Source organism: Mauremys reevesii, linkage group 18 (genome assembly GCF_016161935.1).
Source record: "Mauremys reevesii isolate NIE-2019 linkage group 18, ASM1616193v1, whole genome shotgun sequence".
Classification (NCBI taxonomy): Eukaryota; Metazoa; Chordata; order Testudines; family Geoemydidae; genus Mauremys; species Mauremys reevesii.
Genome location: NC_052640.1, coordinates 15,365,279 through 15,378,588, shown reverse-complemented (window position 1 = coordinate 15,378,588; position 13,310 = coordinate 15,365,279). Strand labels below are relative to the sequence as shown.

General features: G+C 41.3%; 1 protein-coding gene across 4 annotated transcripts in view; it reads right to left on the bottom strand.

Annotated features, from left to right (window-relative positions):
* GOLGA3 (golgin A3) overlaps positions 1-6,226 on the bottom strand; it is a 40,780-nt gene extending 34,554 nt beyond the window's left edge. Inside the window, exons 1-3 of one of the 4 annotated variants that reach the window (XM_039505236.1) lie at positions 6,052-6,226; positions 2,669-2,753; positions 2,232-2,554 (exon numbers count right to left, since the gene is read on the bottom strand). In XM_039505236.1, the coding sequence (XP_039361170.1) occupies positions 2,232-2,364 (133 nt within the window). In that variant the 5' untranslated portion in view covers positions 2,365-2,554; positions 2,669-2,753; positions 6,052-6,226. Of the gene's footprint in view, positions 1-2,231; positions 2,555-2,668; positions 2,754-3,982; positions 4,004-5,717; positions 5,884-6,051 lie in introns of those variants that run through there. The other 3 variants (XM_039505235.1, XM_039505238.1, XM_039505237.1) reach the window with 3 other exon arrangements.
* Between the last annotated feature and the right edge of the window lie 7,084 nt (positions 6,227-13,310).

Sequence of the window (13,310 nt, the reverse complement as noted above, 5' to 3'; positions counted from 1 at the left end):
ATCTTGGGAGACAGACCTGTCCTTGCTTACAGACAGTCTCCCAACCTGAAGCAAATACTCACCAGTAACCACACACCACACAACAAAAACACTAACCCAGGAACCTATCCTTGCAACAAAGCCTGATGCCAACTCTGTCCACATATCTATTCAAGTGACACCATCATAGGACCTAATCACATCAGCCATACCATCGGGGCTCATTCACCTGCACATCTACCAATGTGATATATGCCATCATGTGCCAGCAATGCCCCTCTACCATGTACACTGGCCAAACCGGACAGTCTCTACGCAAAAGAATAAATGGACACAAATCTGACATCAGGAATCATAACATTCAAAAACCAGTAGGAGAACACTTCAATCTCTCTGGCCATTCAGTAACAGATTTAAAGGTGGCAATTTTGCAACAGAAAAGCTTCAAAAACAGACTCCAAGGAGAAACTGCTGAACTTGAATTGATATGCAAACTAGATACTATCAATTTAGGCTTAAATAGAGACTGGGAATGGCTGAGCCATTACACACATTGAATCTATTTCTCCCATGTTAAGTATCCTCACAGCTTCTTGTCAAACTGTCTTAAATGGGCTATCGTGATTATCACTACAAAAGTTTTTTTTCCTCCTGCTGACAACAGTTCATCTTAATTAATTAGCCTCTTAGAGTTGGTTGGGCAACTCCCACCTTTTCATGTTCTCTGTATGTGTATATCTATATCTATATCTATCTCCTCACTATATGTTGCATTCTATGTGTCTGATGAAGTGGGCTGTAGCCCACGAAAGCTTATGCTCAAATAAATGTTAGTCTCTAAGGTGCAACAAGTACTCCTGTTCTTTTTGCGGACACAGATTAATACGGCTGCTACTCTGAAATCTTTGAGCTACTGTTTCAGCCTGTCTTTCTCAATCTGCAGACAACACTGCATCAGTTTACATCTGTTTCATGATTTAAAGGTTATCCTCACAACTATAGAAGTGTTAAAAACATGTAAAAAAAATAATAAGATTCTGAGCACAATTCTCAGCATGGGAATGATTTTAGCCACAGAATACACAAGACACTACATGCTATTGCTAATGTTATTTAGTTGCAGACATATATTAAAATTATTGCAATATCCTGAAAGCACCGGAAGGTATAATTAAATAGCATGTCTTTCTCTTGTTTTTAATCTATTTACAAGCTATGATTGTTAGGAAGATGTCTGACAGAAATAAGGACAGGAAAAAGTTAAATTTTAACTTAATGTGAGATGAATGATGCATCTTACGATTATACCCTGGCAATCAGATACAAGGTTGTCTCTCAAATAAAAATAAAGGCTCTGGGCTCCTCTTATTGTAGCTGTATGACCAAAAAACCCCCACCAGAACTGTATAGATGGGAACTGTAACATACATTCATTACTCAACCATTTCCAACCAACATTAAATCAATTCCACATATGCATATTAGGTTCACCAATGACTATTAGCTCAGATGGTCAGGAATGCAACCCCATGCTCTGGATGTTCCTAGCCTCTGATTGCCAGAAGCTGGGAGTGGACAACAGGGATTGATCACTGGATGATTGCCTGTTCTGTTCATTCCCTCTGAAGCCCCTGGCATTGGCCATTGTCAGAAGATGGGATACTAGGCTAGATGGACCATTGGTCTGACCCAGTATGGCCGTTCTTATGTTCAACAATAAATCTTTATGCTAAGGAGGCCTATTTAGGTCAGCACATTACTAAACTTCTTGCAAACAAGTGCAAAGTTTTCTACTTAATTATTTTGTAAAGTGGAAAAGTTTAGTGGATTATGCTAAACCAGAAGAAAAGCATTCTTTTTCTAGAATAAGAGTGTGTTCATACATGGAGTTATTCCGGAATAGCTATTCCATAATAACTCCAGGTCTAGACAAGCCCTTAAGGATCTTACCTCTTAATTTCAGGGGAAGAAAAATATAACAGATTAATTGTGATAGGGATTGCTCAATTGCTGTATTTAATTAATGGCTTTAAAAACAAAATTTAGAAGCAGTTTTTCATTAAAAAGATGGACTTCTTCTGAATTTCTAAGACAGATGAGTTATAGTTTTCACAAGACATTCTATAGTATTATACAGCAAAATACACTACTGAATCCAACAAAATAACGGTCAACGTCTTGTATGACAAAAGCATGAGTGAGAGAGAGGCCTTATAATCAGAAAGCGATTCAGTTCTTATGAAACGACTCACTATTAATTTCAGCTCCTTCGGTTGGCATATCTGATTTGGCCTTATAATCCAGACGTCCTTCTGAACTGTGAGAGGCCCCATTGCTAGCTCTGTTCTCCAACAGGGCACCTTGCTCAACAGATGACGAGTCCATGGTAAGAATGACCCAGATCCAAGGAAATTAATTTTTCTGAATAATTTGCCTCCAAGTGAACTACCAAGTCCAGATTCTCTCCATCAGCAGCAGTGCTATTCGAGATGACGTAGAGTAGCACAATAGTGGGCTTTTCATTCGTTGGTTTACAGTAGGCAGCTCAGAAATTCCAGGAGATCATGAAAATAACCTGGAGCAAAAAAAGCAATTACCAAGATGCTACATTCACTGGAAACAAATACATTTATTTTAAAAACATATTCACAACGTTGAAGATACCAGATAGACAGTAAGTAGCACTTACAAATTGCTCTTCACCCACTCAATCCATTTACTTCAGTGTACAGAATCAGGGTATGAAATGATAGTGCAGACAATAATCCACTGTCCTGAAAAATGAATACATTATTTAATAACATTTTTTCAACTTTTACAGTACAAAGACCTGTGCAAGCCTACAGAAAGAGGTTCTGCACCCAGACAATTGATTTAAGATCATTATCTTAAAGCCCTTTTTAATGTAAATATGTATTCTAAACCTGGCATCAGCTCCGCTAGACATATGCAATTGTCCTACTCCAACAAATTACAGTGGTCACTCATTCCTGACCATATTTCCCAAAATGAAAATGGGTCAACACGGGGCTTGCTCAAACCCGCATCCCCCTCCCATGTAGGGCTGGCCCAAGCCCCTCCACACAGGGCTGACTACTTGCCCGAGTCCCATGAACGTTCCTCCGCACACACACCGTTGGGGGTTGTGCACCATTTTTTGGCAAAATTGGGCATGTGTCCCATTTGCTCTTGCCAACTGATGATCAGTTGGCAGGAGCAAACCTGCCCAGTTTTGCCAAAAAAGTCAGGATGTCCGGGACAGGGCTTAAAAAGGGAACCGTCCCAGCCAAAATGGGACATATGGTCACCCTACTCATTAATAATCTGGACTCCTGTACTGTATTTTTCATTTTGGGGAGTTATTCCACTTGAAGTCTGTTATTTTACCTGTATGAATGCAAACAGTGGCTCGAATCTAACCTTTTATTCAAATCATGGCACTATTGTTTATTCAGTTGTAGCTCAGGTTCTTGCACAGAACCAACACATATAACTTTGCAGGAGCATGACCTACTAATTACAGCTTGTGTTGACAGTCAAAATGAAAGTTTGAAGGCCAGCCTTCACTGGCAGCTCTTAGGGCATGGGTTCTCAAACTGGGGGTCAGGATCCCTTAGGGGGTCATGAGGTGATTACATGGGGGGTCGTGAGCTGTCAACATCCACCCCAAACCCCACTTTGCCTCCAGCATTTATAATGGTGTTAAATATATAAAAAAGTGTTTTTAATTTATAAGGGGGGAGGGTCACATTCAGAGGCTTGCTATGTGAAAGGGGTCACCAGTAAAAAAAATTTGAGAGCCACCGTTAGACTTAGGGCAAGGCTACAGAGGATTTCCTAACAAAATGCACTGCATTCTGCCAATCATATGCCAAACAGCCAGATGTTTAAATATAAGTCAAGGCATATACTGATAATTTGTTAAACAAATTATAAAGATAATATTGCATTCATTTCAATTACTGATAGGCTAATTAAATATAAAGTAAATGTAGAAGATTACCAAATTTAATGGATTGTTGTTCAAAAACAAGACACTAAAAAGCACTTGACTAAAAAGCAGAATTTTAACTAAGTGTAAAAACTGTTAAATGTATAAATTATACTTCCAAACACAATCAAATAATTTGACCAATTTAACCTTCTATTCCCTCTCCATCTCCGCAGAATACATCTATAATTTCTAAGGTGCCACACCACTTGATCTCTTGGTGATAAGAGCAACAGCGTCAAGGGAAAAATACAACCAGATTTAAGACCAGATCCTGCAGTCATGAAGGCAAAACTCTCACTGAAATCGATAGATGTTTAACATGCATAGGACTGAATCCAGTGTTATCCCAATATCAAAGAGCTTTGTCCATATCACATGGACAACAAAAAGGCAATCACCCTAGAAAGCCAGAAGCTAATCCATGCCTATTTTCACAGAGGTGTCTGAACTGGGGTAGGCATTTTAGGATGGAATTTCCCTCCACAAAAGAGAAACATGCATACATTACAAATAACCTCAGACTTTTTAAAGTTACATATAACTAACTTAAACTTTAGTAATAGCTGCTACCAATGCTGACATCACAACAGATACTGTACATAGAACAAGTCATAAGGGGATCCTGATTGTAGCAATAAGGTAAAGAGAGTTTACAATCACCATAGTTACACCTTACACAATCCAGTCTGACTAATTTAGATGATTTGTCACGCATTACTAGCAACAACAAATACTTGTGTCTGCCCTGCACACAAACATTCATGTTGCACAGACTTTTAAAACGTAGTGAAATAACAACGTTTGTACAAAGGGCTGTGTCTATACAGTACTCTCTCTTCCTAAAGCTCTTCCTTGTTCCTAATCATATAAAGTCATCACATTTTGACTCCTAATTGCTATTAAAATCCATTGTAAATGATCTCTTTATAAAACATACCCATCACAGGCTCCCAGACACCTTACACAGAAAGGAGCAGTGTTGGAGGGGAGTATATAGCTAGCACTAAGAGCACAGGCATTCACTAAACCAAAAAAAAAGCCCAAAAAGAACCCATTTTATTAAAAGCATTTAAAAGAACAACACAGACTGACACCCTGTGAAACTTAGCACTTATGCCTAAGGTTATTGGAGACAGAGAAAAACAAGTTACAAGAAGCATCAGCTAGAGACACCTGGGATGACAGGAGTCTTCTATCTGACTCCGAGACAGGAGGCTGGATGTTAGGAAAAGAGAGCTGGCACAATAACATTTCGCCCTGACATAGCACCTTTCATCCCCCCATCACCCCAAAGAAACTAGAGACACTCAGCACCACTGAGCCATCGGCGAGGAAGGTTTAACCTCCACACAAGACAGGCAGGACGGTGTCCACGATGATTGATACCCAGCGCACCGGGTTTATTTCGCTTATATGGGACAAGCAAAATGCTGGCCTGAAACCCCAAGGACGCGGAGCTAGACCCCGGCCTGCCCTGCCCAAACAAGAGCTCAGCCCCCACCTTCCAGGCCAGAGCCCAGCCCCGGCCCGTCCAGCACAGAGCCCCAGCCCAGCCCGAGCCAGAGCCCGGACCCGGCCCGTCCAGCACAGAGCCCCAGTCAGACTCCCCGGCGCCGGCCCGCCCAGTCCCTCCGGGTCCCTCACCCAGACCCCCCCGTCCTTCCCCGTGGGGACTCGGGGCCCAGCGCTCAGCGCCCCCCCGCCCCCCCGGACCCTCAGCAGGCCCCGTCCCCTCCCCACAGACCTGACAGCTACCGACGGGCTCCGTCCTCCAGCTGCCAGCCCGAGACGTGGCGCCGCTGCCGCCTCAGCCGGGGGAGGGGGAGCGGTGCAGCGCGTTTCTCCTCCCCCGCCGGAAGGGCAGGCCGCAGGGCCCCGGAGCGGCGCCGATCCCCGCCGGGTCTGTCTCCCTCCCACACCCAGACCCTCCTTCCCCCGACTTGGGGCGTCCGCGGCTCGGGGTGCGGGGTCAGCGGGGCAGGGCGGAACGGCTGAGGGGGGCCGCTGTTTCCCAGCTGCGGGGACGGGCTTTGCCGGGACCTTCCGGGAGGGGAGGGGAGGGGAGAGGAGGTCTCCACCTTGTTGTTTGGGTTGGTGCTGCTGGCACTGGGGTGGTTTGCTGTCCTGCCCTCCCGGCCTGTGTCGCGCTGTATCACGATGGAAGGTCTTGGTCTGACAACTACGTCTTCTCACGCCTGCTCCTCCCCTTCAGCATGGTCATGGGGCCGTAGGCTCTCTGTAGTTAATGGTGACACTACTTTATTCTCATGCCAGGAGTCAGGGCTTCCCCCAAGTCATGTGAATGGAAACCCCCTTGCGCAGGACATTTCAAACGTGCTCCCTTCATCCCTTACTCTCTCCCCACCACTTCAGTGATCATAGTAGTGGAAATCCCCTGGATTAGAACTCATACAAGCCGAGCAGTCAGATCCCTGCCTTTGTAAGTGTGTGTGTGTGTGATAGCAGACTCATCTGCAAATGCCTAAAGGTGGCAACTAATTTACATTTATATATATTACACACACGTTATGTCGAAAAGAAATACAAGGTACTAGCTTAGTTTTCCATTCAGCGGGTTTTGCAATTTCAATTTCTGTTAGGCTGACCAGGTAGCAAGTGTGAAAAATCGGGATGGGGGGGAATAGGTGCCTATATAAGGAAAAGCCCCAAATATCGGGACTGTCCCTATAAAATCAGGACATCTGGTCACCCTAATTTCTGTTGAACTGCTCAACCATCAGAAAAGTTCAGGGCTTTTTTCTGTTCACCTGCCAAAGAGAACCTGGAAGTGTTTGTCATTGATTGATCTGGGAGAGAGTGTAGCAGAGGCATTTGGCAATTTGGGGAGGGTGTCAAATTGGGGGCACATCACAACTTCCGCGATAAAAAAGGTTTGGCATCTACCTATAATTTATTTTAGACATTTTAAGATGCCTTTTTAATTTGTTTCACACATCTACTTTATCATTAATCAGTGGGTTTCACTAACAAAATTGTAGAACATGCCTTGAGGTATTATTTTAGTAACTCCCACAAGCAATGTCTGATGTGTCATTTGCACGGAGATTTTAATGTTACCCCTTTTGACCTGAGCATTTCGTGCATAACTGGGATCCTGCAAGTAGTTTTTGTTAGCAGGAAATATTGATGGTAGAGTCAAATATTTCTTTGATGCAATCCTGTTTATTTATAAAGAACATACAAAGTCCTGGTTGTTTTTTTTAACACTGTAGGAATGAAATAACATTGAGACAGTTTCCTTGCTCAGTATCCCTAGCCTCTTTTTCAAGCCTGCACTCTACCCAAAAAGCTCACTCTCAGCTTTCTCTTTTTCACATTACAATGTGCTTCTCTGTCTGTCTCTCACTTTCTGCTCCCTGCTTCTGAGGGGGAACTGGTAAGCAGGGGTGTACTGTTTCTTTGGCAACAGCAAATCTGTGAATACTATGAGTGTCCAGTGGAAGAAGGGTGGGACACTCTACAGAGATACTTGATGGGCTTGAGAGTTGGAGTGTGCCTATAGCTAACCTGTGTAAAGGCCTGTGGGCCTGTGAGGCACACAGAGAAGAACTTATGTTGCCTGTGGCAGTGGGGTTGGGGAGCTGACCCCTAGCAGGCACAAACAAGGCTTCCTCACACAAAGAGCAGTGGTAGCGAGATGCCTCAGAGCCATGGGTACCCTGGGAAGCGTCACACCTAACTTCAGATTACATGTATCTATGTGGTGCAATAGATTGTTGCAGATTAGATGCGTTTGTTAAAAATCAGATTATCCTTTTACATAACCATTTGATTTGCAGCATATTTGTGGATCATTTTTGTTCTTTGAGCAGGTATTGGTCTGAAGGTTTCCTCTTCATATTTTCTAGAACAAATTCAGGCACTCTAGTTCTGTTTTTCTGCCATCTGGTATGGTAGAGATCCTTGGTCTATAGAACCACAATAAATAACTTTAAAAGGAATTTCTGGTCAACTCTGTAGTGAGGAAGGAGTCTATAGTTTCCCAATCCTGCATACATTTTTTAGGTAAGTGTTTGGGGTTGCTTTTTATAGAAAAATACTTTATGAGACATAAGGTAACAATATACTATATATATAAATGCAACTCACCAGGAATAGGATAGGAAGAAAATTCTTGAAATACCTTGGCAAGTTAAAATGTTAGTATAGTCTAACTACTTATTTCATTAATGATGTGTGTCAATCATTAATATAGGGTAAATAAAATTTAAACCCAGTTATTGGACAAAACATGGTGCACAGGTCAAATTCTTATAAATTTACAATAGTAATATATGCAATTATTCCTAGATTAATCCATTGAACATCATAGGGGTGTGGGACAGTAACCCATTTAGAGAGATTACAGATTACAAAAATTAGGAATGTGCATATAAAGCTAGAGGAGCACGACACTCCAGATAATATCTATCCTTAGTAAAAGGTATTGACCCATTCACAAAACTTTGAAGTATTCCTATTGTAAGATACAAGGATAGGAAATTGTTTCCTAGGAAATTGTTTCTCTAGCTTCCATTCAGTGGTTTTACCCTCTGCAGAAAAATAAATTACAGTTCCAAAATTTGGAACAACATATGGAGGAAACTCTGAATCCATAACATACAGGGATGATGTGTGGCCCATTGTGGGACATGCACTATAGCTTTACAATAGTCTTCTGAACCGTAGAAATATCACCAGAATTCAAGTGGAGGGCAGTCTCTTCCCAAAACCTATTCCAAGTGCTTATATGGTTTACTTTGTAAAGCCTGATTACTTTATTTTGGAAAGCAACCTTCTAGCCTTAAAAAAAACCCTCACGTTTAACTGAATAGAACTAGTAAAGTGCATCCAAATGGAATAAATATCTCTTCTTTGTGCAGAGTAAACTGATAACTTCTTTGTGACATTTCTTGACTTAAATGTCGAGGGTGGGGTGGGCTGTAACTCACTGCAATAATCTCAGTTGAAAACCTCTCTTCTTTACTTACTACTATTTGCCTTTTTCCCTATTACTTCAGGAACTGACCCTGCAAAGAACTAGGGAGGTGAGCAGTCCCATTAAGTTCAATAGGACTATTCATATGTGTTAGTCTTTGCAGGATTGCAGTCTAGATCTGTAAACATGTTATTAAAACCATGTAAAGCATTTTAAGATACAATCTGTTTGAACATATTTGCACCATATCTTTATTTTGTATTTATACTCAAAATTGCACCAGTAAAGAAAGGAATGTGAGATCTTGCAAGGGATAGGCCCTGGATGATAAACAGTTTGTATTTGGCCACAGTCATGATTCTCACAGGACAAAAGATCATAAATATATCATTTTCCGCCCAGCTCCTCATCAAAAAAAGCAAAGTCAAATGCAATGGAAAAACTACATACCCCTCAGAGCCAGTAGGTGGCTCTCTCTGTGTACAGTCCAACAGACATTGTGTGTATTGTCCAGTTTCAGAAGTGGATTTGTTTTCGTAATTATTTTCTTAACACAGATCTTGTTCTCTAACCACCAACAACACTATGTGCATGCTTCAGTCCCCTGAGCTTATTAGATTTATTTTCCCCTTACACATTCCTCTTATTTGCTTCTATTCAGTCTCCAAGACCCTTTCCCCTCATTATGTATTGGAAAGAAAAACCTGCTCTGACCACACACAAAGCACAAATGGTTAAGTAACTAACCAACCTGGCACATTGTATTCAGTATCAGGCATCCAGTTCCCCATCACATCTCAGTGAGGGGAAAATATTTATTTTGTACTAAATGTGGAAAATAAAAACCAATTCATTAAAATCTTTAGGAACTTCATCATCAATCAATCATCAATGATCAATCATTATGGCCATTCTTATGAGTGCTTACATATCTACAGAAGTATACTCGCAAAGTTCTTTCTCCATTCCTCAGGCCATAGGAATCATTTTTTTAAACCATTATTTGGCTTATCCTTCTAACAATAAAGAGTTTTTACATGGAGTTCTGTGAGTACTAGTCTACTGTTCATGATCATTCCAATCTCTTTTAAAAGTGAATTTCACAGTTGTGAGCCACTTGTTGAGAATATTTGTGATGAGTGCCATTGTTCCAGGCAAACATAGCTGCCACGGGAGCTCATGATCCTCCTAGGAAAGGTGGTTCCTTAGGTAATTCAGGCCAGTCCTGTGAAGGGATTTCACAATGAACATGGAAGCCCCCATTAAGACACAGTAGTTAATGGGGAGCCAGTGCAGACAGCAGAGTACTTTTGTTACTAGGTACAGTGGGCTACTGTAGATAGGAGAAGAATTTTAGGACTTAATCTTATAAACTATTCTGCATGGAAGGTGCTCTGGGGTCCCACTGCACATCTGGAGGCACACTGACTTTACTCACATGGGATCACTTGCAGTAGGAGTGCTAAGGAGGGTGTTCAAGTGTGGACATTGGGCATGCCAAGGATTCTCTTTGGCTAGAAAAAAAATTGACTCAGTTGCGTAGGGGGAGTTTATAAACTTGAACATAAAAAGCAGTCCTCCCTAGATGAAACTACTAACTTCAGATGTGTAATTCTGAGTATTTAGTAATTAGGAAGTTACGGTACGAAGTGCAGTGGAGACAGATCTGTGCTGCAGAGGGATGGTGGGAAGAGCAAAGAAATACTGAAGGGAATGGAGGAATAGATGGGTCTGAATACAGCTTAAGCAAGAAATGAGAAAGCAAGAAATGAGACACATTTGTCTGTGTGGTATATGTTAGAGGTCTACTTTCTGAAACTACAGCACAGTCCACATGGCAGCCTATTCGCCTGGAAAGGATTATGGGTGCCTGCACTCAGATAACCCTTGGAAAGGAATCCAACTAACAAGGAAGTAAGATCCTTAAAAAAGAGCTAGAGTTGGACGTGTTCTCCCTTTCCTTTAGATATTTTTTGTAATATTATTCCAGTCCTGTCAAAACGAAGAAAAATCACTCTTCTGATACCTCTTTTTGCTAGCCTTTGACTTACATGCTCAGCAACTGCACCTAAGCATAAGCAAGCACTAGATAGAATCTCTTTATTTACTTCTGTCACACTGAGTCTCATGTGGAAAATAATATATTCTTTGTCTGAGGGATTTTTGAAAGCTTAACATGTATTTATGTTGACAGCTGAGACTTAACTGTGAGTGTTAGAAAAGCAATGCATCTCAGTCCTATGCTATAAACAACAGACTATGCTTTGAGCAGGAGAGCTCTGTTGTAAAAAATATGCTGCAAGACTGCCAATTGACAGGGAGTGTATTTATCCAGAATAGGTCCTATATAGTAACACAATACATTGTAACTGACAGGCAACTCATGGGAACATTACACAGAAGGAGGAAGATCTAAAATTCAAACATAAACCAACATGGATCTGGAACAAATGACTGACAACATCTTAGCTCAGGAACCAAAATATCAGCTTCACGGAATCTTTCTAAAAATAAAACAGTGAAATAATAATTCTCTGCACATAGAAGTCTTGCAATTGCCAATCTTAAGGCAGGCAGGTAAACCAATTTATCTATCAAGGTGTTTCTAATGTTCCATCACCAGGATATCTGCGTATCAACAAATGCAAGTCCGCACTCCTCCTCAGGAAGGCAATACAATCTAGTAGAAGAATGAGTACAGATTAAACAGTCATAGTTCTGATTCATAACTATGGCTCTGCCACTCACACTCTCCATGGCCTTGGGCATCTCATGTCATTGTTCTTCCCAAATTCCCTTATCTGCAAAACAGGGTTGGGGAATAACACATCTACATCTCAGAGATGTTGTTAAGGTTAATTAGATGGTGTTTGCACAGCTCTTTGGAACATGTCAGTGCTAAGTGCTAATTTATTTTTTTTTAACTGATGGCACATCTCAAGCACAGAGATGTTAAGTAACTTGTTCCAGGTGACACAGCAAGTCAGAGTCCAAGCTAGGATTAGAACCCACATCTGCTGACACCAGGACTGAGGAACGTATTTATTCTTGTTCTTCCAGGAACACAGGAATTGCTATACCAGATGAGACCAATGGTCCACTTAGTCCAATATTGACCAATACTAGAGCTTTCAGGGGAAAGTCCAAGAAACCTCCTATTGGACAATTATGGAATAATGTTCCTATTGGTGGAAGCTTTTCCCCTAAAACCAGCTATTTAGTGCCTGGATCTCTGAAGTCTCCACATGCTGTTTCTCATAAGAAGGTAATTCAACAATACCAAAAAACAAAACAAAAAACAAAAAAACCCACCAGCATCAACAACAACCCACAAATTCTTCTAAGGAACCTTACTCCTTCACCAAAGAGTTTAATTTCTAAAGAAATTTGTTTTAACTCTTTCTAGAGACAATTACCATTAACTCTAGCTATCAGCAAAAACAACAAGGAGTCCTTGTGGCACCTTAGAGACTAACAAATTTATTTGGGGATAAGCTTTCATGGGCTAGAATCCACTTCATCAGATGCATGAAGTGGAAAATACAGGCACAGGTATAAATACATGAAAGGATGGGAGTTGCCTTTCCAAGTGTGACAATTCACTTAACAGCAGGATACCAAGGGAGGAAAGATAACTTTTGAAGTGGTAATGAGAGTGGTCCATTTCAGACAGTTGACAAGAAGGTGTGAGTAACAGTAAGGGGAAATTAGTATTGGGGAAAATAGGTTTAGGTTTTGTAATGACCCAACCACTCCCAGTCTTTATTCAGGCCTAATCTGATGGTGCCCAGTTTGCAAATTAATTCCAGTTATGCAGTTTCACATTGGAGTCTGTTTTTGAAGTTTTTTTGTTGAAGAATTGCCACTTTTAGGTCTGTTATTGAGTGACCAGAGAGCCTGACGTGTTCTCCTACTGGTTTTTGAATGTTATGATTCCTGATGTCAGATTTGTGTCCATTTATTCTTTTGCATAGAGACTCTCTCCAAGGGGGTGGAGACTCTTTGGCTCTATGGAGATGTCTACACTGTAAATGAAGGGGTGATTATAGTACGGTTAGGTTTACTTATGCTAACTTTAATTTAGATATCACAGGTAATAATAGCAGTGTAGATGGCATGGGCTTCAGCATGGCCAGGCAACCAGAGTACAAGCCTGCCAGAAATCTTAGGTATGTACTCTGGTTGCTAGCCAGTGCTGAAGTCCATGGCACCACGTCTACACTGCTACTGCCACCTGTGCTAGCTAGATTAGTGGCTCTTATGTACCCTGTCTGCATTATGGGGCCAGGGAGAAAATACAGTGGAAAACAGAAAATAATTACATCAAACATAAAACCACTATATGTTTTAAAACTCTCCTCTGCTGTGATGCCTACAACAAATTTGACAATTGTTATG